Source organism: Sminthopsis crassicaudata, chromosome 2 (assembly GCF_048593235.1).
Source record: "Sminthopsis crassicaudata isolate SCR6 chromosome 2, ASM4859323v1, whole genome shotgun sequence".
Classification (NCBI taxonomy): Eukaryota; Metazoa; Chordata; class Mammalia; order Dasyuromorphia; family Dasyuridae; genus Sminthopsis; species Sminthopsis crassicaudata.
Genome location: NC_133618.1, coordinates 453,864,312 through 453,890,789, shown reverse-complemented (window position 1 = coordinate 453,890,789; position 26,478 = coordinate 453,864,312). Strand labels below are relative to the sequence as shown.

At 36.3% G+C, this 26,478-nt stretch overlaps 1 protein-coding gene across 1 annotated transcript in view; it reads left to right on the top strand.

Annotated features, from left to right (window-relative positions):
- NSFL1C (NSFL1 cofactor) overlaps positions 1-20,749 on the top strand; it is a 30,036-nt gene extending 9,287 nt beyond the window's left edge. Inside the window, exons 4-9 of the mRNA XM_074292881.1 lie at positions 1,616-1,781; positions 2,125-2,217; positions 3,680-3,789; positions 7,200-7,337; positions 18,341-18,505; positions 20,076-20,749. Coding sequence (XP_074148982.1) covers positions 1,616-1,781; positions 2,125-2,217; positions 3,680-3,789; positions 7,200-7,337; positions 18,341-18,505; positions 20,076-20,238 — 835 coding nt within the window. The 3' untranslated portion in view covers positions 20,239-20,749. The remainder of the gene's footprint in view (positions 1-1,615; positions 1,782-2,124; positions 2,218-3,679; positions 3,790-7,199; positions 7,338-18,340; positions 18,506-20,075) is intronic.
- The last annotated feature ends 5,729 nt before the right edge of the window (positions 20,750-26,478 follow it).

The following is a 26,478-nucleotide window of genomic DNA, read 5'->3' as shown; positions in this document are numbered from 1 at the left end:
CCTCAGTATTTCACATGGGAAGTGAAGCTGATACTTTTGTATTAGGTTGGCTGAAGATTTTGGCCACACATCTTCACCACCAAAGGAACAAGTCAGAGAAATCATTTAGCAGCTCACATTACCAAAGGCAAAAACTGGTTTTCATAGCTAGCCAGCTATATGCTGTTGACAGAATCACAGAGTGGAACAGGATAGAGGAATGAAATGAGCTCTGGCCTGACAAGCTAGCAACTTTACTTTCCAGACCTTGGCACAAGGTACTGCACAAACTCAAATGTGACACTGCCTGCACTAAATCTGCCCCAATTTCACATCATGCTTTTTTTTTTTTCTTTTTTGCATCTCTAATGTTGATGTTGTATATTTAATCTGTGTGACTATGACTATGTAGACTATTAGCTCTTTGAGGACAAGAATCATATCTTATATAAGCTTATTGCTTCTAGTGCCTAACATGGTGCTCTGTATACTCAAGTCATTTAACAAGTGTTTGTTGTACTGCAAATAACAAGAGAAAACCTTACCCATTTTAAAAAAAAAAACCCAAAATTTCTGGATTATCCTTATTTTGAGAATGAAGTAAGTAAAATCAAGATATACACTCCAACCTCACTTAGCCCTTCTCTTCTTAACATCCCTTAGCCATACTGATCAGACCTAAAGACTAAGGTTAAAAAAATGTACTACTGTGTGACTTCACTGAGCCTCATTTTCTTCATCTGTAAAATGAAGACAATACCTGTGCTTCAGAATTGTTGCAAGGATGAAGATGAGATAACACTAATAAATTCCAGCTTATTGAAGGCAAAACCTACATTTATTACATCTTTGTATTTCCTCCCCCAGTACCTACCACAATGATCTGTTTGCCATGGCTTATGTACTGAATTTATATAGGGATTATAGTATATTTTCATATCATACTCTACGGTTTTACTATATCTTTTGTAATAAAGAAGCCTGAATTTTAAATCATAAACTTTTAAGCTTCAGTTCTCCCAATCCCGAGATTAAGAGTGATGTAGTACTTCCATCACAGGGTTAAAATGAGGAAAATGCTTTGTAATCTTTAAGTTTTGTTTAGATGTTAGTTATTGTTAGGTTATCTCATTTGAGTTTTATATTCCTGTCAGAGAAATAGGACATTCTACAAAGAAAAAAATGAGGCCCAGAGAGAGATGACTTATCCAAGCTCACATAACCAGACTATTTCTTCTGTACCATATTTGGCAATACCAATATAAAGCTGTTTAAAAGTTCTGAATCTAATCCCCAGTGGTTATTTGGTTTCCAAAATATACTCTTGCTAACTCAGCCCTGTAGCTGTCTCTTGGAAAGTTATTGATCAAATGAATAATTAATAATTTACATCTATATAATGATGGTTCAAAGACCCTTTCCATACATTGTTTATTTGGTCCTCATAATTGTCCTGTAGCTATGGAAGGAAGGGATTAATATTCCCATTTTAGAAACTTGAGGTTCAGAGAAGTAAAGGAAGTTTCCCATAGCCAGTAAGTGATACAGCTGGAACTCAAACAGGTCGGTTGATTCCAAGCTCCGGTGCACAATCTAATGCCAGACCTTCAATATCAGAAGCCTTTTTTCCATGCAGGTTTTATGCCGGAGGCTCAGAGAGAAGTGGACAGCAAATTGTTGGCCCCCCAAGAAAGAAAAGCCCCAATGAGTTGGTGGAAGATCTCTTCAAAGGTGCCAAGGAACACGGAGCGGTGGCTGTTGATCGAATGGCCAAGAGTCCTGGCGAGAGTAGCAAGCCAAAAGTGAGATAGCCACAGTCATGTTTGCTTTCTGCACTGTTTTCTTTTTGTAAAGGAATTCTTCCTGAAAATAACTATAACTTACCTCATGTTTTAATAGCTGCAAAACGTTCCATGTCCCTCACCTATTTGATTCTCAAAAAGAGTTCACTAGGGGATGCATGGCTGATTTTTTTTTTTTTTAGCCCTGATTTTCAGATGAGGAAATGGAAAGCTAAGAAAGATGATTTAATTTGCCCAAGTGACTGTTTCTACCACAAAAGTGACTTTCTTTTTGTTCCTAATTAACTGTTGTGATTACCCCCTTTTTCTTATTTTGCTCATAATTCTTATCCATCTCTTGTAGCCATTTGCAGGGGGTGGATATCGTCTTGGGGCAGCCCCAGAGGAAGAGTCTGCCTACGTAGCAGGAGAAAGACGACAGTTTGCTGGCCAAGATGTAAGTATGCTTCTCACCTCTGTAGGGACACCCCTCAGTATATTCTTTTTTATCAGAAGGAAATTCTCTCTTACTTAGACACCTCTGAAGGGAAATCTAGCAATGGAGTACAAGAAGCTTTTCTGAATTATAGAATGAGAGTTAATAAGAGAATAAAAATCTCCAAGGACTCATTTTAAACTTATCAGGCTGAGTCATTTGAGGAATAGGGTTGAAAGATGAAGATGAGATGGATAGTAGAAAAGGGGATATTGAATGTATTTGCATGGAAGGAGTAGAAGACAAGAGAAGTTGTCAGCAAGCATTTATTAAGCATTTAGTATATGCCAGGCACGGTGCTGAGTGCTGAGGAGATAAAAAACAGAAATGAAACAGTTTTGTCTTTGAGGAGTTTATAATCTAACTGAAGGAGACAGTATATATGTAGAAATAATTTGAGGAAAAAGCACTGACAGCAATGAAAATCAAGTAGGGTCTGTTGTAGAAAGTAGCACCTGCACTGAACCTTAAAGGAAATTAAGATTTCAAGAGCCCAGGTTGAGGAGTAAGTTCTCTTCTGCCAGGCATGTGGCACATATAACCTATTCAAAGGCACATAGGTGGGAAATGGAGTTTTTGAACATGTTGTGTTTAAAATGCATACCAGACAACTAGTTTGAAAATTCCAGTGGATAGTTGGTGAGGGAAGATTAGAGCTCAGGAGGAATGGATATATAGATCTGGATAGAGATGATAAGTTAATCCCATAGGAATTTCTGAGATCACTTGAGGAAGAATGTGTAGAGAAACAAGAAGACCAAGGACAGAGCTCTTATGGACATCCACATTATAAATCGTATAATATTGTTGATGACTCAGCAAAAGAGACAAGTAGGAGGGGAAGACAGAAGGAAAACCAAAAAACAATCCCAAAAACCTAGGGAGGAAGAAGTATCAGATGAGAGCTCAAAAAGGATGAGGGGGGGGAAACCGTGAGATTTGGTGATTTTAAGATCATTGATAGCTTTGGAGAGGGCAGTTTTGTTGGAGAAGGGAGATTATAGATGGTTGTATAGTGAAATTCTTGAAGAAAGAAGGGGAATGACCTGGAAGGTTAATATCTGGATGCTAGTCTCAGCTCTGCTGTTTCTTCTTTATGTAATCCTTAGTGAGCATTCATTTTTCTAGCCCTCCATTTCCTCATCTGAAAAAAATGAAAAATTTAGGCTCAAGTATTTCTAAAGACCCTTTCAACTCAAGTTATTTCAGTCTAGGAAGGTTAGTTGCAGCCCTGGTAAGACAGAAAGATAGAGGGCTGAATGAAACTAGTGTTAGGCACTTAAGAGTAGGGTGACTACAAAAGCTCTGGGAGATAATTTTGGCAGATTGAGTTTAAATTTCTAGTATGGAAATTAATCATCTAGATAAGCTATTTGGCTTACTGCTGAATTATTCTAAATGTGCTGTCTTCTTATAATTCCAGGTGCATATAGTATTGAAGCTCTGGAAGAGTGGATTCAGCTTGGACAGTGGTGAGCTGAGAAGCTACCAAGACCCATCTAATGCCCAGTTTCTGGAGTCTATCCGCAGAGGGTAGGCAGCAGCAGTCTTTGTACACAAGGGTGGTGGTGGTGATGGATATCTAGCTTTTTTCTTATGTATACATTCTTCTGTAAGGCATTTCTACAGCCGGTGTTTGTATAATCATTGGAGTTTTTCCTCAGGCTTACCTAAAAATATATAAGGTTAACCATTTCGACTTCTTCATAAATCCACCCTGGAGCCCTTACTTTCTTTCCATTTAATTTATATTGTTCCAAAACCAAATATCATGTCTAAAATGATACTTCGCATGTTAGATTAGTTTATGGGTAACATCCCTTTGAGAGTTTGAATGAATTCTGATTGAATCAGTTACCAAAAGTTATTTATTTATTTATTTTTGGTGAAAGTCTTATCTACTTATTTTGCCACCAAGCCATAATCGATTTCTATAAAAAGAGCAGAAGGGAGGTTGGGTTTGGGTAGAAAGATTACTATTAGTGGGTCTGTAGGGAGACACCATCTTTGCAGAACTATTTGTTACCTTAGATAAATCATTTGCCACAGTTTATTTCTCTATAAATTAGAAGTTTGAATTAAGTAATCTTTAAGGTCTTCTAGTTCTAATATTAACTGGAAGTCTAATACAGCAACCTTGAAACTAGTCATAGGGGGAAAGAGGGTAAATTCTAAATATAGACAAGTAGTAAGTTTAGTTGATTAATAAATATTTATTACACACCTAATATGCACTAGATACCATGCTAAGTGCTAAGGATGCAAAAGGAGTTCAACAACAGTCCTTACTCTCAAGGAGCTCACATACTAATGGGGAGCAGGGAACAACATGCAAACAAATACAAACAAGCTTTATACACAATAAATTATAGATAATTTTGAGGGAAGGCCCTAGAAATGAGGAGTTGGCAAGGGCATCTTGTAAAAAAATGGGATTTTAGTTGAGACTTAAAAGAAGCTAGGGAAGTTAGTAGTTAAAGCAGAGAAGAGAAAGCATTCCAGGCATGGAAAACAGCCAGAAAAAAAATGCTCAAAGCCAAGACATGAGACTATCTTACTCATGGAATAGCAAGGAGGGCAGGGTTTCTAGCTGAAATGGTAGGAGAATAAGGTATAAGAAGTCTAGAAAATTGGAAATGGATAGATATAAAGGATTTTGGATGCCAAACAGAACATTTTATACTTGATTCTAGGGAGCTGCTGGAATTCATTGAGTAGGGGAGCAGGACAGGGCAACACACCCAGACCTGAGCTTTAGAAAAATTGAGTGGCTTCACGGAGGACAGATTGAAATGGGGAGAAACCTGAGGCAGGCAGACCTACCAACAAGCTTTGCAGTTCTCCCAAGTTTGAGATGATATGGCTCTATAATAAAGTAGTGGCAGTATTATGAGAAAGGAGCTGTTCAGGAGATGCTTCAAAGGTGAAATCTATAGGTTTTGGCAACAGCTTGGACTAGGGTGAAAGATAATGAAGAATTGGGAATAACACCTAGGTTGCACACCTAAGGGACTAGGAGTGTGATGTTGTCCTGTATTGTAAGAGGGAAGGTCTGGGGACATTTTACCTTAAGTTGTCTACAGGACATCTAGTTCAAAATGTCTGCAGACAATTGGAGATGCAAATTTAGAGATCAAAAGAGAGTTTGGGGCAGGTAGGTTTGAGAAATGTTAGCCTAGATATAATAAATCTTTGGGACATTAATGAGAAGAGAAGAAAGTCCAGGTCAAGAACCCTGAGGGATAGTATCCTAGAGTCATGATGTAGATGAGGGTCCAGCAGCAGAGACAAAGAAAGGGTAGTCAGATAGGAAGGAAGGGAACCAGGAGAATGGTGTCATGAAAACTTAGAGAGAAAAGAATATTAAGGAAGAGAAGACCAGCAATGTTAGAGGCTGCAGAGAGGTCAAGAAGATTTTAGACTGAAGGGAAAAGGCCATTAGATTTAGTAATTATGGAGATCATTGGAGAGAGCAGTTTCAGTGAGATGATAAAATCAGAAGTCAGATTGTAAGAGTTAAGAAAAAAATGAGAGGAAAAAAAGTTAGAGGTACCTATTGTAGCCAACCTCTTCAAGGAGTTTTGCTACAAAGAGGAGATAAAGGATAAAAGTTAGGATGGAAGGATCAAGTGACAGTCTTTTCAGGATGGAGGAGATATGGGTATATTTGTAGGTGGCAGGAAATAAGGCAGTAAAGAGAGAGTTGGAAAATCAGGGAAAGAGTGAAAATGACAGAGGAGCAGTCTTGAAAAAGACAAGATGGAATAGAATTGCTTTGAACAAAAGAGGAATTATCCTTAGGAAGGAGTAAGGCTACTGCATCATGGGAGTTGAAGGAGATGGTGGCAGAAGGCTTTGAATGATAGGGTATAAAGAGGGAGCTCACTGTGAATGACCTCAGTTTTTTCTTTGTAAGATCAGGTTTGAGGCAAGGAAAGTAGAGAAGAGAGGAGGTACCATGAGAAGTATGAGGAGGAATGAAAAAGTTTAGAGGCTTTATTATAGAGAGTTGGATAGTGAGTTGATATGACAGATGTAGAAGAATCTTCTTGGAGCAGTGAAGAGCCAGTTGAGATTTTGTAACAAATTTGTAGCAGACCCAGTCAGAATGATTAGTGTGATTTTTATTTTTTTTTTCCACCTTCATTCAGCATGTGTGAAGGAGCAAAGATGCCGATTGGTGGGAGTGATCCAAAGCTGAGGCTTGGCTGGGTGTAAATGGATGGTAAGAGAGGTAAGGATTCAAGAGAAGAAGGACAGAATAGAATTACTTCACTAAGGAATCAAGATAGAGAAAAGAGTGGCTAGTTGAAGGGAGATGACCTAGGAGAAAATTCAAAGCTTCAAGAGTTTGGAAGTCACAGTGAAAACTTAAGAGTAGGTTTTTCTAAAGGAAGTCAGAAAGAGAGTTTAAAAAGCCAGTAGATTATAGTTGGGTGAAGAAGATTGCAGTACTCTTGAAGATGGATAGTATATTTGTGAGACTAATGACAAGATCAAGGATATGATCATCTTTATGTGTGGCTGGGGTAGAGTGGATGAGTAGTTCATGGGAAGTCAATAGGATCCACAGCAATGGCATTGAATAAACAGAACAACAATTCTTCATGGACCTTATAATATACCCCACTATTGCATTTTTTGTGTGTAGGATTGTATAACTAACTACATTTTTGTCTTATGCTCCTACTTGAGTGTAAAATCCATGAAGACAAGAATTGTCTTATCTAAATTTTATGTCTCCCCTAGCGTCAACTCACTATATATTGCACATAGTAGGTACTGATGAATGTTTGTTGATTTGGCTGAAGGAAGAAGGCAGAACTGTTACCTTGTAGATTAATCTACCCCTATAACTTTTCTCCCCCTTATATTTGCACTGCCATTACTATAACAATTGCTAACTTCTCTTTTTGAATCTCATTGCTGCCTTTCTTCTCCAGTGAAGTACCTACAGAGCTGCGAAGGTTATCACGTGGGGGACAGGTCAACTTGGACATGGAGGACCATCGTGATGAAGACTTTGTAAAGCCCAAGGGAACCTTCAAAGCATTTACTGGCGAGGGTCAGAAACTGGGCAGGTAAGAAAGATACAAGCAGGGTCAAGAACTGTAATCAGCCTTCCATCAGTGCTAGTTAGACTCTCTTTCAAGTGTCAAGAATTTGGGTCTTCGGTGCGCAAACACTGATCTAGGCTCATCACATAATGTGTTTTGATTGAATAATAAAATTCTGAAATTTAATGGGGCTTTAAAATTCCTATCAGCCAACTCCCTCTCTTCTCATTTTACAGATGAGGAAATTAAAGCTCAAGAGGTTAAGTGATGCTCATGATCACAAGCTTAGTAAGTGATGGAGCCAGAACTGAAACTTAGGTTCCCTAATAGAATATAAGCTCTTCATGGGCAAAGGTTGCTTAATTTTTCTTTGTAATTTCAACCTCTAACATAGAGCTTGACACTTAAAAAGTGCTTGATAAATATTATTTGTTGATTGACTTTAGTTTTATATCACCCTACCACTACAATATTGTTTCATGATTGAAACAAAAGCATTCTTCCTGAGAAGAACATAATTAATTGACATCCTCTTTAGCACTCTCCACAGCTGCCTGAGCTGGTCAGCAGCAGTTATATCAGTGATTTTCATTCTCAATACCTTTTTCCACTAGCCATCATCACCCTTTTGAGGAGTTCAAGAGTAGTTCCATGTAAGAAAAGGCTTAGAGATCAGAGTAGATACTGACTTTTCTACTTGTTAGCCTGGGCAAGTCATCTAATTTCTCTAGACCTCAGTTGACATCTCTTCAAAATGGCAACTTATATGTATATAGCACTTTTAAAGTTTGGGGATTGAGGGGGAGAAAAGATGATTCCTCAATTCTGCTTGATATATCTGCCTGATCATCTCTGATATAAAGATGAGGCCTGTGAGTGGGTATAGAGAGACAAATGTTTTTAAATATGTTTTTTTTTTTTTTTTTTTAATTAAATAAATTTTACATGTCATAGAAGGTTCTTTGCAGTTGTTAGATTAGGACCTTAAAAGACATGCAATCTAATAGCAAGAAAGCATTGGAAAGTAATAAGTACTTCAACTTTAAAGAAAAAGAAATAATTTTATTTCAGATTTATTTTTCTCTATCCTAATTGTGAGATATTTGCAAAGAGAGACAAAAAAGGCACTGAACCATGAAAATTGTTCCTTTTTTTTTTTTCCACATGTTTCCTCCTTTTGAGCCTATCCCACCTTTCCCGTGAAATGCTGTCAGTACTAAGACAACCCACCTTTTTAGAGAAACAGTTTACTCTGGATAACATGAAGCTGCTCTTGAGTAAAATGTACCTGGCTATTGGTAGTTTAGTATGATACTATTTTGCAAAATAAATAAGATTTTGAAAGTTGTATACAGCTGGGAACAATATAAAATAAGACTGACACTTGAAACACTAAATATATTCTTTTCCTCATCTCCCTTTGTAGCCTGTGGTAATAAAATTGATAAAGTTATGATAGTGATAAGCTTCTAAGTCTATAGTCTAGACAAAAATTTCTAAGTCTATATGAGTAAAATAGAATCCTAGTAAAGAACCTCTTGATGAGTAGTAAAAATTTGTTATCTGGTGGTTATTCTTCCTTAACATAAGCATCTAAACAAACTTAGGAAGAGTATTGTTGTGATATTTAAAGGAATACATTGCCAGTGCTGAGAGGTTGCTGCTTGGATGTAACAGTCATTCTCTAATCAGTGTAAATGAGGGAATAGTGAAATCCACAGAGCCTGCCAGATGACTCTAGCCCTCATTGATGTCCCTCTTCTCCTAACTTACAGAGCTCATGTCATTAGGAATAATTTTTATAGACTAAGAATCTTAGAGCAGAAATGGCCATTAAAATTTATCTGGTCCAATGGAAAGAGTGCTGTAGTTGAAACATCTATATTTGACATTGCTTGCCCAAATGCCTGGGCTCTCACACTGCTTATGTCATATACTCTACATTTCAACCAAATTGGCTTATTTACTGTACCTTTACATTGTACCTTACAATGTAAAAGGCTTACAGTAGCAGACCCCTTAGAACACAAGAATCTGTGGGTTGATGGCTTGAAGATAGACAAGAGCATAGAGATCACATAGTGCAACCAAATATTCTAAATGGAATGAGAAGACTGAGCTCTGTTATAAGTTATAGAGCTAAAAGTCAAACATTGGTCCTCTGGCTTTAAATCCAGTTCTCTTTTTGCTATATGTAGAATATTTTAGCTGAAAAGCACCTTAGAACATCTGTGCTAACAGAAAAGTTATAGTCTTAAGTTTAACCTCCCACTATTACCAAAGAATAGCAGGCTCAGAAACAGAAAGGGATTTTCCCAAGGTTATATGTCCTTTATTGACAGTCTCTCCACTACACAGTTCGGAACTTAATCTTGAACATGCTGTCTTGTAATTGCTTTGTCTTCCAAAATGGACTGAAAGATCCCTAAGGGGAGTAGCTGTGTCTTATACTCATTTTTTTTTTTTTTAATTTATTTATTTATTTTTATTTATAATATTATCCCTTGTATTCATTTTTCCAAATTATCCCCCCCCCTCCCTCCAATCCCTCCCCCCAATGACAGGTAATCCCATACATTTTACATGTGTTACAATATAACCTAGATACAATATATGTGTATAAATACCATTTTCTTGTTGCACATTAAGTTATACTCATTTTTTATCACTTCAGTACATAGCATATAGTAGATGTTTAGTAAATATTTGCTGAATTGATAAAAGACATCAAGTAGATTTTAGTTGGCTGTCCATCATAGTTTCATAGGACTGCCTATTATATAGTCCACTCAGCAGCACAAACAATTAAAAAAAGTACTACTGTTCAAAAATGGTATGCCTAAGTAAATCACACAGTAATTATTTTTAAAAATACATTTAAGAGTTTATTCTTTTCAAAGGCTGACATCTATGTAGAATATTAGAGCTGAGACTTGAAGGCAGCCTGCAGGCAGAGATGAGGAGGAGAGCATTTCAGGTATGGGGAACAACTATTAAAAACACCTGGAATTGGGAAGTGATAGCCAAAAAACCAAGGTTGCTGGCATATGAGGAAGGCAGTGAAGTGAAAGAAGAATGGAAAGATAAAAAGGCTTCAGGGTATAAAGGAATTTAAAAGCCAAATAGGATTTTATATTTGATCCTGGAGGTGATAGGGAGTTCTTAGAAGATTATTGAACTGTATGGTTAGGCCTGCACTTTAGAAGTAGTGAGTTAGAACTAGCATCTCTTCCTTCATGAATTGAAGCAAGGTCCATAGTCAACATCATAGTAAAAAATAATTTCTAAGCACCAAACTGAATCAAGAGACTTGATCCACACCATCACTGACTCTTTTTATCATTTCAGGCAAATTGCTCTGGGCTTTCTCTGGGCTTTATCTCCTTCCTCTACTTATGAAGGGATGTGATAAACTTCTAAACCTTTATTAGTCTATGATTCTGTTTCCAATCCTATCCACCTTTGCTCCTTTGAGGCCTTTGTCTTCTTGTTATTAGTTGGCATAAGTATTCTAGGTCCTGTGGGTGCTCTCCAATTTGTGGAAAGATCTGTGGCAATAGTGTTTTGTCATCTTTCTCAAAAGAGGATAGGAGCTGGAGAGATTATAGTAGGTAGGCTCTCCCTGACTCCCACTTCAGCTTTTTTCACTGCAAATGCTGGAGCAGGGGTCATAAATTAGGCACATTTGGAAATGATGACTCTTTAGACAATTTATGAGCATAGACTACTAAAAATTACAAGAGGAGGAATTTATAATCTATTGAGAGGCAAGATATACACATTGGAGCAAGATAAAGTAATAAAGTGCTATGTTGTACAATATATAGTAAGCACAAAAGGACTTAGAAAAGGAAAACATGTAAGCATTGTGAGCTCAGGTCATTAGAAATAATTTTTATAGACTAAGAATCTTAGAGCTCAAAGGGCCATTAAAATTTATCTGGTCCAATGGAAAGAGTGTTGTAGTTGAAACACCTACATTTGGCATTGCTTACCCACAATGCCTGGGCTCTCACACTGCTTATGTCATATACTCTACATTTCAACCAAATTGGCTTATTTACTGTTCCTACATTCCAGGACTCCCATTTCCTGCCTTTGCCTTTTTACAAATTATTCTCCATTCCTGGAATATATTCCTTGCTCATCTCTATCTTTTAGAATCCCTAGCTTCATGTGTATGGATTAGATTGCAACCTATTTTGTGACTTTGGACATACTACTTACTTAGCTTCTTAGTTATGATAACTATAAATGGAAATAGTACTTATACTTCATATCCCACAGGATTTTTATGAAGAAAGTATCTTGTAAACCTTAGTATGGAATTGTGAATTGTTTATCTTTATCATTCCCTCTTAATAACCCTTTACATATTTAAAGATAGATACTGACTTCTCTTCAATCTTCTTTTCTCCAGGCTAAACTTACATTTATATATTACTTCACATTTAAAAATCATTTTCTTCTTAATACTATTCAGTAAGCAGTACAGATGTTATAATTTTCATCATACAGATGAGGAAACTGAAATTCAAAGAAGTTAAAAACTTTCCTGTGGCCATAGAGCTAATAAATGTCAGAATTAAAATGATTCTTATTTTCTTCAATGATATGATGTAGACAAAGTTCAGCTTGTCAAAGTCCCACCTAAAAATTGATATCCAGAAATAACAGCTCTACAGATGACATCTAACCAGTGCAGAAAACCATAGGAATGACATCCCCACATTCTACACTTTTATATTTGTAAATCATATCTGACTCTTCCTCATCCCATTTGGGGTTTTCTTGACAAAAATACTGGAGTGGTTTACCATTACCTTCTCCACTTCATTTTATATATTAGGAAACTGAGGCAAACAGGGTTAAGTGACTTGCCCAGGATCATATACCTAGAAAGTATCTGAGACTGGATTTGAACTTTTGAAGATAAGTCTTCCTAACTCCAGAAAAAGCATTCAATCCATTGTACCCTCTGGCTGCCCTATTCTACACACTAGATTTCTGTTAATGTAGCCTAAAATTCAATTTTGCTTTGGCTTTCTTCTGATAGTCTTGTTCTTGGTGAGCCTACAAATCAATTAAGATCCCTTTTTTTAAAGGGGAATGCGGTTTAGCAATAATAATTGTGAAAAAAAAAAAATTTTGAAGCAGGTTTCTTTGATGAAGGCCTCATTTCTCAAATGCATGGGGAACTGAGTCAGATTTATAAAAAATAAGAGCCATTCCCCAACTTAAGGGAGAAGGACATATATATTTATAGTAGTTCTTTCCTCTTTGCCTTTGGATAAATAATTGGAAATTGAAAGGGTGCCCATCAGTTGGGGAATAGCTAAATAAATTGTGGTACGTGGAATATATTGTTGTTCTGTGGGAAAGAATGAGAGGATTTTCTCAGAAAAACCTAGAAAGTCCTCCATTAACTCAAGCAAAGTGAAATGCATTATGTACAGAGTAATAGTAATGTTGTAAGATAATCAGCATAATCAGCTGTGAATGACTGCTATTCTCACAGTTCAGTGATCCAAGACTATTCTGAAAGACTTATGACAAAAAATGCTGTCCGTACCCAAAGAAAGAACTGATTGTGTCCAAATACAAATTGAAGCTTACATTTTATAAACTTAATTTTTCTTGAGGGTTTTTTTGGGGGGGAAAATCTATATTTTCTTTCACAACATGATTTTTATGGAAATGTTTTGTATAACTCACATGTGCCTTCTTACTATGGGGGAGATCCAGAACTCAAAATTTTGACAAAGAAATGTAAAAAATCATTTCACATATAACTAGGAAAAATAAAAATTAAAAAATAAAAATTACAGGGAAAAAAAAGATCTCTTAAGGTCCACTTTATTATGGAAAAGGAACTAAAATAAATAGAAGAGAGACCGAATCTAGACAGAAGTAAAGGTTTTATTCCTCAATGAGGAGGAGATACTGATTGAGCAGGAGAGTATTGGGGAAGAATAAGTAGATATGTTAGGGAAAGTGGAGCGAGAATTTTAAGTCTTGTCTGCCAATTAGCACCTTTATTTTGGATGCCCCAGAGATGAGATTATTGAGCAGGAAAGTGATGTGATAAAAATACTCAACTAATCATCTTTGTCCTTCAGTTTCTTCATCTGTAAAAATTAGGGTATTAGATTAGACAACCTTAGCATTAAGCATTTTATTTGCTAAAGCTCTTTCGAGCTCTGATTTTAAGATTGAATACACATAGAGTAAAAAGTGTGTAACCCTTCTTTAGCATAAAGAATTGTACCTGTGTTCCAAAAATCACATAATCAGAGCATTAAAAGTGAATTGGCTGTTAAAACTTAAAAAGGGGGGGGGGGGGCAGCTAGGTGGCGCAGTGGATAGAGCACCAGCCTTGAATTCAGGAGGACCTGAGTTCAAATTTGGTCTCAGACACTTAACACTTCCTAGTTGTGTGACCCTGGGCAAGTCACTTAACCCCAGCCTAAAAAAAACTTAAAAAGGGGGACAGCTATGTGGTACAGTGGATAGAGCAACAGTCCTGAAGTCAGGAGAACCTGAGTTCAAATTTGGCCTCACACACTTAATACTTTGTAGCTACATACCCTGGGCAAGTCACTTAACCCCAATTGCCTCAGCAAAAAAAAAAAAAACTTACGAAAGAAGCTTATTAGTCTGTTAGATGATTGCTTGTCAGGGATACTGTAGAGCGGAGAAGATTCTTGTTCCAATAGGAGTTGGAGTAAAAGGCTTCAAAGATCCTTTCCAATTCCAAAATTCTACAGTTATGGGGGGGTGTTTTTTGTTGATGACATCTTATTGGCAAAAATGTGGTTCAAGATGAAGGCTTTCAGTTTAGAAGTGTAAAACAAGGAGTTAACCTTTTGGTAGTAAAGTGCTTTCTTCACAGTGCAATAAGAATGCAGACATTCCACGTGCAGATTCTACAAGTGCAGAAACTTAGGATGAAAGAGAGGAAATGACTTGTCCATACTTCTATAGCTAATAAGCATCTGAGGCAAAATTTGATCCTTGGTAGTCTCCTAATTCCCAGTCCAGTGTCCTTTCCACTCTACCATGCTGGGAACAGATTTGACTGGTATTGTTACCTGATTCTTTGACTATCATTATGCACAAAAAGCATAGCCATCCTAGAGATACTAGGCATGGATTTTGGAAACTTGACATAATTTTTCTCTTCTCTGTTGGATTTCCCAGTCAAAGGCTTCCTTTGTCTTCTGTACTTCTGATGGTTTCACAACAATTATCTTTTGTCTTTTTCTAAAAGAAGCCTGATGAAATATGCCCCATTTCGTTTTTATACTACCTCATTCCAGCTGTGGTTGCTGTTTCCCTAGATGCAGTTGTTGTTTTTATTCTCCCAGTATTAATGAGAACTTGATCAAATGTACCCAGAAGGTTTGCTTCTGATCACAAGAGAGAACATCGTGTGCACTTTTGGTAAAAATAAAATCTTAATATGAGTTGCAAGCTCCAAAGTAAGAATACCCTAAAAGAAGTTGCCCACACTGAAGTTTTAGATCTCCCACTTAAGAAACATTCTAAAATTTCCCTGACAAATGGTCATTCAGCCTCTGCTTGAAGACCTCTAGCAAAGAGAAACTTCTTACTTCCTGAGACAGCATATTTCCACAGTTGTAATTTTAGGAAGCCTCCACTGAGAAAAGTCTACCCATACCTCCTAGTTCTGCCTTCTAGAGACACACAGAACAAGTCTAAACTCTTTTTCACTTGACAGTCTTACAAATTAATTGGAAGACAACTATCATGTTTCCCTGAAATTTTCTCTTCTCCAGTCTAAAAGTTCTTAGTTCATTCAGCCTATTTTCATATGCCATAGTCTCCAGTTTTTACACTACTGTGAATCATCCTAAGTTTCAAGCTGTGTTCAAGAAATTTCAGTTTCATTCTCATATGAAATCTTCTTAGGCAGTTATATATTTCAAGTATTCCTTTCTCTTCTGAAATCTCTATCTTCTCTTAATTGCAGTGATGAAATAACATACGCTTAGTAGATCTCTTACCCAGGACTTCCAATTCTGAACAGGCAACTAAAAATGCAAAATATGAACTCAAGTGAGAAGTAGGGTTGGCTAAATAGATATGGGAATCATCTGATTTGAGATGATAATTGAACTCCTTGGTTTGATAAGATCTCCAAAAGAAAGAGCATACAGAAAGAAGAGAAGACAGATTTTTCATTTATGGTAAGTTGACATGTAGCAACCAAGTAACCACTATTTGTGTCGTTTTCTTTCTCTAACCATCATTGTGGTGGTTCCACATTTTGTATGCATATCATCATTTCTTGGACTCAGAATGCCTGCTCTGGCCCAGCTCTCTGTTCTAAAGGAAGATTCTCATAACTGTTAAGATAGTTCCAAGTGTTTAGTGGTCATTTTTCCCTTCCTTTTTCTGGTTACATTCTTCTAATCCTTCATCCTCCTTACACAGCTTAATGTTTTCATTCTGCCTCTACAAATACTTTCTTCTTGAAACATTTATTCTCTTCCCTCAAGGAATACTTCATTTTCTCTAAAAATAAAGGGAGAAAACATTTCTTTAGCTATTTACTTTCTTTTCTGTGAGGCAAATCAAACTGTGTTTTGTATGTATATTGTGGCTATTTGATACTGTCAGAAACATACTGCCTTCCCGATTTTTTTCTTCTTTTTTTCCTTTTTATCTTTTCTTAATAAGATGCTTTCATTGGCAGTTAATTCCAACTTCCTGTCCTTAATATGAGCAGAGGCTATCCTCAGCTGACCAGACATTTGAATTGGATCTTAAATGATAAATATATATAATAGTATATATAATAATTATATATATATACATATATAAATAAATATAACAGTTGAGATAGGGATAGGCATCTCAGAGATAGGGAACAGCATGAGTAAAAGCAAGGCATCATGAGAACATAAGGCATGTTTGGTGAGGGGTTAGAGGAAAAGAGCTCAGTTTCATCAGAGTAGAGTTCATGGAAGTATATAATATGAAATAAGGCTGGAAAGGTTTAGAGTGGTGATAAATTTTAGAAGGTCTTGAATTCCAAAGGTTTTTAAGCAAATAAATGATATGTCCAAATCAAGAATGAGAATGATTATTCCATTAGTGGTGTGACTTAAATTGTAGTTAGGAGTAGCTGTGGGAAGTTTAAGTGGACTCCTATATAGTCTAAGCAAATGGTAATGAAGGTCTGTATTAGGTTGATGTTGATGGGAATAGAGAAGAGGAAAGAAATGCAAGAAATGTTATAGAATTGGAATCAGAAAAACTTGGTAACTGTATATGAGAAGTGAGAAGGAAGGAGAACTCTAAAATAACTTGAAGGATTAAACGTGAGAGACTAGGTAAATTGTGTAGAAGCACAGACAAAAAGAAGAGTTCCGTTTTTCTATCTTGAATCCCATCACCTCTGTCAAGACATGTCAGAACTGTCAAGTCTTCATGGATAGCATGTCTTATTCATTATCAGTCCTCTGGTACTGTAATTGATCTTTGCCTTGATGAGAGTTAAGTCCTTCAAAGGTGTTTATTTTTACCATGTTGCTATTTAAGTGTTTTCCTGGTACTGCTCACTTCCCTATGTATTAGTTCATAAAAGTCTTGTATTTCTGTATTTCTCGGAAATTATCCCATTCCTTATTGTTCAGTGCACTTCCATTACATCAATATAATGTAATTTGTTTGGTCATACCCCAAATTGAGAGGCACATTATTATCCCTGACTTAGAACAGATATAGAAATTGAGGCACAAAGGTAAAAGCCATGTACAAGGTCACATAGCTACTGAGCAGTTAGAGTAGGACTTCTGACTTTACATCTAGCATTTTTTTCACTGTAACCAGCCTCTTTAACTTTGTTTTGTACTGTTTCCTTGATTTCTAGCTGCTCCTCCATCTGTTCCAAGGAAGTCTTTATTTTACCAACCTTGTCTGGTTATGTGTCTAATTCTATTGATGTTTATATTTTGTCTTCCTGACTAGACCTATCTCTTTTATTCTCTATTGACTATGACACATTAGCCATTCAAGAAATATTTGTGATTTGATTCATTGCCTTGGTATCTCAGTATCTTGTCCTTCAAGTTTCAGCCTAGTACCTGAGAAGCCAAGGGATATAGATTTGGTTGGGCATAGTCAGGTTTGAGTCTACTTTCTGCTACTTAACTAGCTAACCTGGAGCAAGTCAATTTAACCTTCTTGCTCTCAATTTCTTTGTCTCTAGAATAAGGATAATAAGATTTTCTGCATATATAGTGTTTTTTTGAGGATCAAATGAGGTGTGTGTGTATAAAAAGTATTTTGTAACCAAAAAAGTGCTGTTTTGTTGTTATCAGTACTCAAAATGGTCTGTTTTCATTGATTTGGACATTCCCTCCTACAATACAGATAACACTCCATCCATATCTGCCCATCTTATGCTACTTTTAACTATGCCTTAAGTAGATCACAGAGATTCTATCAAATGCATTTCCCTGAAGACACATTTTTTACTCCCCTTCTTCAGAATTCCTAATTTGTTGAAGCTTTTTCATACTCACTATCTCCTTTTTCACTGCTGTTGTATGGAATGCTCATTTTTAATTCCTTAGTTCCATTACTTATAGCCATGCACTATCTCCTTTTTCACTGCTGTTGTATGGAATGCTCATTTTTAATTCCTTAGTTCCATTACTTATAGCCATGCAACTTATGTTTCTAATTATAGTCTTAGTAATCATAACAATTATTAAAGTGAAGCATAGCAGCTAAGTTGCCAAGCAAATTATCACAAGCTCGAGACTCAAAAGGATTAAGAGTAGAAATTTTAAAAGAAATTAAATGACAAGCAAAATTCAAGGATGGAGTGCTAATTTGACCTACAGCATAAAGATATCTGGGTCATTGTGAAAATACCAAAAACTACAGGAAAGAAAACATCTCTGTAGAGCTGATACGAAACTTTAATAAGAATTTAAAATGCATTATTATTCCAAAATATGAGTGTTTCTGTGCAAAAATTTCTCCTTCCCCAGCACTACCCCCCAGGTATTGAACACAAGCTCTCCAGCCCAGCAGGCTGAAAATGAAGCCAAAGCCAGTTCCTCCATCGCAATTGATGAATCAGAGCCCACAACCAACATCCAAATCCGGCTCGCTGATGGCGGGAGACTGGTGCAGAAGTTTAACCACCGTCACAGGTAAATTAGTAGTTTTTTTTTACCCAGAAATTATCTTTGAGAGTGGAGACCACTTTTTTCTTTTTTCCTTTTAATTTTATTTTCAGTTTCAAATTTTCTCCCTCTCTCTGGCCTCTCCCCTACCAATTGAGAAGATAAGAAATGTAATACCCATTATACATATGAAATCATATAAAATGTATTTTTACATTACCCTGCTAAGGGGGGAAAAGATAGAAAAATAAAGAAATCATATAATGCCCTACACTCCAGAGTTCATCAGCTCTTTCTCTGAAGGTGAATAGCATTTTTAATTATGAGCCCTTTGGAATTGTCATGGATCATTTTATTGATCAGAGGGAATAAGTCTCACAGTTGTTTATCATTATAATATTGATGTTACTATGTACAATATTCTTTTGGTTCTTCTCACTTCATTTTGCCTCAGTTCATGCAGGTTTTTTCAGGTTCTTCTGAAAACATCCCTTCCATAATTTCTTATAACACAGTAGTATTCAATTATAGTCATTTGCTACAATTTATTCAGACATTCCCAAGTTCACAAAAAGAGCTGCTATAGATATTTTTGTACCACTTTTAATAGAATCAGACAGGCATCCCAGTTCATTAACAGAGTTAGTATAGAAAGGGATGCCAGTCTGGGCAATCTAAGAGGCATTTGGCTTTTTATTTCTTCAGATCAGGGAACATTTCAACCCTGAGAATATGTACCCATAAATGTTGACCTTCCTTTATGAACTGGAACTATTGAATCTCTGTTTCATCAGTCTGTGCTCTGTGCACAGACATGTAAAAATTGATATTGTGGACCCAGGGGGAAAAATATATTTGCTGTAAAGTTTTTATTTTTTTGATCTTTAAAGCATGAAGCATATAACTTCTCTACTAGGAATAGTAGTAGCTAAGCAATGAAGAAAAAAGAAGCAGCATATATTGGATTAAATATTCATATGACTTGGGTCAGGTCACTTCAACCCTCTGAGATGATATTTTTATCACCTACTTTAGGATTGTAAAGGAAATGGCCTGATGCCCATGTACTATGTTCTTCTCTAAGGTCAAAGTATTTTATAACATAAATTTCACCTGTCTTAAATGGGAATCTGAAACATATCTCCTGGAGGAAAGGGAAAGAGGAGGAAAGGGTCCAGCTAAATCTGATAATCATTACAACTACTAAGGCACTTCTGTCAAGAAAGTACTGGCCTGGATCATAGTGTCAATTCTGCCACTAACTTATGTGACATTAAGCACATTGCTTTTTCATACTTAACTTCTGTTCCTTCTTTGAAGGTCTTTCCCAGGTCTAGAACTCTGATCCCATGGCTGGAAAAAAAAACTTAAGTATCCTTCTGGCTCTAATATTCTGTGGTTCTTTTAATTCAAAAGTTGCTATCCTCATTAGTATTCATAGGTGATGGTCATGTGTGCTGTCCCCATTTTTAGGCAATAACAATGGTAGGAGGACCCTGGGAAGAGGATCAAAGGGTCTCTCCATTCTTTTACTACCTTCCTTGAAGCATCAGAAAGTGTACCAGGGTGACATTCTTGTTTTCCTTTCTTGTACCAGGATCAGCGATATCCGGCTTTTCATTGTCGACGCCCGGCCAGCGATGGCAGCCATGAGCTTTGTCCTTATGACCACCTTTCCAAACAAAGAGCTGGCTGATGAGAGCCAGACCTTGAAGGAGGCCAATCTGCTCAACGCTGTCATTGTCCAGCGGTTAATATAACACCTGCCCTCTTCCCCCACCCCATTCCCCTACACACACACTCTCTTTTTCCTCTTGTTTCTGTCCACAGCTGTCTGCTGCACACATGCGTCACTTTGCCCTATGTGCGCACCGTGCAGCACAGTGTCATGTCTCCCCTTAGCTCTGGGTTCTTAGATCTTGGTTGGACATTTTGTTTTATCTTTAGTTGCATTTACTGGGTTTTTGTGATGATCAGTGAACTTTAAAAAAAATTTAATAAAAACGAACAAAAAAATTTGAAAGAACATCACCAGCCTGTTGTGGGAAAAGCCTTTCCCACTGAAGTAGGTCTCATTTGCTTTAAGATTACTTAGCTCCCTATCAGAGAAAGTGAGTCTCCATTATGCTGCATGGAAATTTTTGTCACTATCTTTCCTCCACTGTTCATCTAGGTATTATGGCAAGATTTTCCATCATCAACCAACAAGCATGTATTAAGTGCCTACTGTGTCCTTGGTTCTGAAGATACAAATACAAAAGAATGAAACAATCTTCCCTCAAAAGGAGCTTACATTCTGGAAAGGGAGGGAGGGAAACACAAATACACATAGACATTAACAGCATAAGTATAAAATGAATAAAAGGTAATGCTTGAGCTGTATTTTAAGAGAGGGATTCTGAGGCAAAAGTAAAGAGATAAAGCATTGCTGCCATGTGGAATGGCCAGTGCAAAGGCAGTGTTGTGTGAGAAGATGCAAGAGAAGGCCAATTTAGCTGGATCACAGAGTGCTAAAGGTAGTAATGTCCAAGGAGAATAGAAAGATATGTTGGGACATGGCTGTAGAAGTCTTTAAAGGTTAAACAGGGTTTATATTTTATCCTAGAATAGAAGTTGATTAAGTAAGGGAATCACATGGTCAGATTTCCTCTTAAAATCATTTGGACAACAGTATGTTAGTGGCCCAGTGTGGATGAGACCTCAACCAAGGATACCAAATAGGAGGCCCTTGCAGTAATGTAGATGGAATTCAATAAAGGCTTGAATATAACAAGTCACACTTTTTTCTTCCCACTTGGACCATTCTCTTAGTCCCAGAAGAATTTGATCCTCTTTTAATTTTCTCTCGGAAGCATCATACCCATTTCTCTTGTATTCAACAGGTTTCAAAATATAGCTAACAATGTAAACATAAGTAGCTAAAGGGTGTGTTAGTCACGGACTAATATGAGTGATCCTAAGGTTTTAATCCTAACTTATATTTACTGGGAATTTAGCCGAGTAGATCAGTCCTACCTCAGTTTTCTATCTAGGCACTTCAGTTTTCTAATCTGAAAAGTAGAAACAATATATCATCTGATAGGGCTGTTGTGAGGCTTTAGTCAGACCAAAGAAAAAAGCCAGTAATGAAAACTATGCCTTAGGTATTTGTGCAAAGATAGATCAAGCATGGACCAGAAACAAGAAGAATCAGATCCTAGTACAAGGAAGCAATTTGATTTCATAGGTATAATTAGGATTTGGTTGGATGAGATACATAGCAATTATGGCTTCAGAAAGGCATACCTTATTCATAATTTTAAAATGAAAGTATGGTGAGGCAGTATATATTAAGGCATATGAAGAAATCAAAGAAGAGGGAATGATGTAGGACATTTTAAAACAAAGGGGAAAAAAATTTTGTCATCAGTGATATGAACCAGCCACCTCTTTGGAAAAAGAATATAAGCCTAGCACTGAGTCAAGATCAAGGAAGGAAGAAACAATTTTGTGATCAGCAATATAGACCATATGTCTTCAGAAAGAGATGAGCCTAGTGCTGAGTCATGATGTATTAATGGAGATCTTTGGTTATCATGACAAGTGCTGGTGGTCTTGGCTCTGTCAAATGCAGAATATCTAAGAATGGTCTTGCTTTCACCATTTAAAAGGCTAGTAAGTCTAAAAGGAAAAAAATTCTGTTTTGAATCAAGTTCTTACCAACAGGGAGAAACTGGTTGTTGAGGTGAAAATGAGAACTTCAAAAGATTCCATCTCCAAATATGTGATAGTGAAAAGTCAAATCTGACATTTCATTTTGGGAAGAGCAAATTTAAAGGCATCAGCAAAAAAGAATGACGATGACACAAACCATTCCCTGGAAAAGGAGAAAATATCTGAAGAGTGGATGTTCAGGATAACTTACCAATTTAGTTTTTAAAAGAAACATGCATAGAAGACTAAAACAAGAGCAGGTAGCATTATAAAGGAATTTTATTCACTCAGATGGAAAAGACAGTTGCTCAGGATGGATGGGATGATAACCTGACCACAATGAGGAGGCAAAACTGCTGAATTCTTTACATTTTTCTATGCCAAGAATAATTTGTGTAATGGAAAAGAGACACAGTTGAGGCCAAAAATAGAAATTGTAATAAAGCTAGCTACTAAAGATAAGCTTAATTCACCAAATGAATAACATTTTTTAAAAACCGAAAGAATTGGCAACTGGAATGATAGTCTGCTTAGATTTTTAGCAAAGTCTTTGACAAAATCTCATGCTATTCAGCTGAATGAGATGGAGAGATGAGCACTGGACAACATATTTGGAGCTGGTTGAATGGGCAAACCCAAAAATATTCAGTATCAATTTGGAAAAAGATCTCCAGTGGAGTGCCCCCAGGGATCTGTGATTGGCCCTGTTATTTAATATTTTTGACAATTGGGATAAAGATACAGTTGATGTGTTTGTCAGATTTATAGGTTACTGAAGCCAGGAGGAATAACTAAAGTATTGTTTGCCAAGATTTTTATAGATCTTAATCATCTAACACTGGGCCAAATAAGATTAACAAGGGCAAATGTGAATTTTTATATTTGAGTTAAAATTAATTTCATAAATACAAGATGAAAGAGACATGAATAAATAGTTTGAAAAAGTTGGGAGGATAAGAGATGGTAAAGTTAGCAGTTACAAGCTCAAAGTGAGTCAATTGTATAACATGGCAGCCAAAACAAAAACAAAAGCACAGTTCTAGGTTGTCTTAAGAAATGCATACTGTTTTGGAATTTCCAAGGTGATAGTCCTACTGTGGGCTCTGCTCTAGTCAGACCACAAATGAAGTATTATGGTCATTTTGGGCTGCTACAGTTTAGAAAGGATGTTTGTTAATAGACTGGGAGGCACCAAAAGGGAGCAAAAAAAATTGAAAGACCTCAAGATGATGGAACTAAGGAACTAAGACTCTAGTTGGAAAAGATTTAAGGTGGGCAAAATATCTTGAAGCATTTTGAAGGTAAGTTATTTAGAAGTATTAGATATGAACTGTTTAACCCCAGAAAGCAGAAGCAGAAGCAGTGGATTAAATCTAGACTTGATCAGAGAATTTTTCAGTAAGAAATAGAGCTGTTCAAAAGTGGAATAAATTGCCTTAGTCCTCCTTTTTGAAGGGGGCAAATTGGTGACTGGTGTATTTATCAAGGTGGTTCCTTTTCTTGTATGGGTTAAATTAGATGAATTCCAACTGAAATGATATGGTAATAGAAGGGAAATCATTTTGTGTGGCATTTTACAGGATATGAGAGCATTGAAAACAACCAAATCATTTTACAGATGAGAAAACAGAGCAGAAGGGGAAAAGGCTAATGAGTTATAAAACCAAGAATGGAACCCAGAACTTTTGGTTCCACAATACTTTTTTCACCATATTGTACAGGTTTAGTATAAATAACATCTAAGAAAACTATATTTCTTGTAATCATTAATAACAAACATTTACATAGTGCTGTAAGTTTTTAAAAGTGCTTTTCTCATAATTACTCTATGAGATAGGTACTGTATTCTCATTTTAAAGGGGAGGGGAAGTAGAAAAGGAAAAGTAATTTCTTTGTACACTCAATAAAGGAAATAGCTGAGATTTTAACTCAGATCTCAAGAGTATTTAGTTCAAGGATAAGCACTTTTTAAAAATATTTAACAATCAATTTTTCTCCCACCACTACCCCTCATTGAAAATAAAAGCAAACCCTTATAATAAATGTGCAAGCAAAATGAATTCAAATACTGGCCATGTACAAATTATACGTCTAAATCCTCTGGCAGAATATGGACATTTTTAACATCTCCCCTCTGCAATAGTGAATAGGCATTGATCATAGTTCTTAAGAGGAATTACTTGTCTTTAACATGTTTGTTTTATAAATTATTCTATTTCTTCTCAGTTCACTCTACATCAATTCATATGTCTTCCCAGATTTCTATATAACCATAATTATCAATTTTTATACCAAAATAATATTACATATTTGTATACCATAATTTGTCCAGTCATTTCCCAATTTCTGGGTATCCCATTAGAATCCAGTTCTTTGCCACCATAAAAAAGGGCTATTTTGAATGCTTTCTATATATAAGTCCTTTTCCTTTTTTTTGATCTCTTTGGGACAAAGACCTAAAACTGCTGTCACTGGGCCAAAGGGTACACAGTTTAGTAACTTTGGGGGTATAGTTCCAAATTTCTTTTCAGAATGACTGGGCCAATTCACAGCAACAGAATAGTACATTAATGTGCCAGTTTTCTCACAGTCCCTCCAACATTTGTCTTTTTTTTTTTTCTTTTGTCTGCCAACTATGTGAAGGATGTGAGATGGTTCCTTAGACTTGTTTTAATCAGCATTTTCTAATTATCAATGATTTGTAGGATTTTTAAAATAGAACTTGGAATTCTTTCTTTGAAAACTGCCTTAATCCTTTAACCTTTATATCAATTGAAAAAAACGGCATTTTTGTCAGTTTTAGTCAGCTCTTTAGATTTCTTAGAAATTGGACTTTATTGGAAATACTTGGCTGTAAAATGTTTGTTTTTCCCCAATTACCCACTTCCTTTATAATTTTAGTTGCTTTGGTTTTGTTTGTGCAAAAACTTTTTAAATTTTATATAATGAAAATTGTCCATTTTATCATTTTAATTCTCTATCCCTTGTTTGGTCAAGAACTTTTCCCTTCTTCATAGAACTGACAGGAAATGTCTTCCTTGCTCCTCTTTATAATGAATGTTATTCTTGAATGCCATCTTCTGTGTGTAATTCAAGTATCTATTTGGAGCTCATTGATATATGGTGTGAGAGTTTGATCTATAACCAATATCTCTCAGACTGTTTTTTTGTAAGTAATCTTGAAAGGAGTGGAGAGGGAAATATAGCCAAGACGGAGAAACAACAGGAAATACAAGCAATTAAGCCCTATATCCCTTTCAAACTCCTCCAGATCTAGAATATGCACTAAAATAAATCCTGATTAGGATATGAAAGAAAAAAAGTAACAGTGAGTTATATTTACAATGCAGATTGACAAAGGAAAATAAATAGAGGTATGGACCCTAGAGATGGGTCTGACCAAGGGTATTCTAACAGAGCATTCTAGCACAGGAGGAACCTATATGCCACAGTAAGAGAAGGTCCCAGTTCCAGCATTTAGGAACCTAAGCTTATATAAAATACAGGAATAGGTGCCAAGTGTCAACTGTTGCTTATATTCAATTCTAGGTCAGGGATCCAGTTGAACTGAGAATACCTGTGCCTACAGGTGACATTCCATAGTCAGAAAGAGTCATTACTGTGAACTGAGGGCAAAGAACAAGTTCAGAAGCAAGCAACAGCTTAGTGTTCAGATGCCAAGAGAGGAGGGAGCAGTGTCAGTTTAGCTGCTTGTCCAGTCTGAAGCCTGAAAAGGAATAATTATAGCAGTAATCCTAGAACAAAAAGGAGCTTACAGTTCTGTCATTCTGAACCAATAGAGCTTTCCAGCTGGCTAATAATGACTAGGTCCAGCAACAGTCCACTGTTACTCAGACTCAAGCCCAGGAACTTGCAGAATTCAGAGCACGAAGGCAACAATCAGATTGTGCTGGATCAGGTCACTGCGAATTCTGAAAGCTCACAGGTCCCCAGTTAGAACTGTTTCTAAAATATTGGAATAACATCACATTCTATCTCCAAGAAAGCAGCAGTCAACTCAGACCTTGCCTATAGAAATGCGCAGACTTTGGCCCTAATATCAAATTAGAAAGTAGGCTAGAAAGAAGAGAAAACAAGAAAAGAATACCATAAAAAGGCTAGATTAAAGGTTAAAAGAATGACTTTAAAATACCTATAAGCAAAATCTCAAAGAAAACTGCAACCTGGTCACAAATTCAACTAGAATGTCTGGAAGATATAAAGCAAGTATTTCTCTTAAATTTAAAAAAATTAATGAAATGAGAATAACAGAGAAAAACTGGGAAATTGTAATTAAGGAAGAAAGA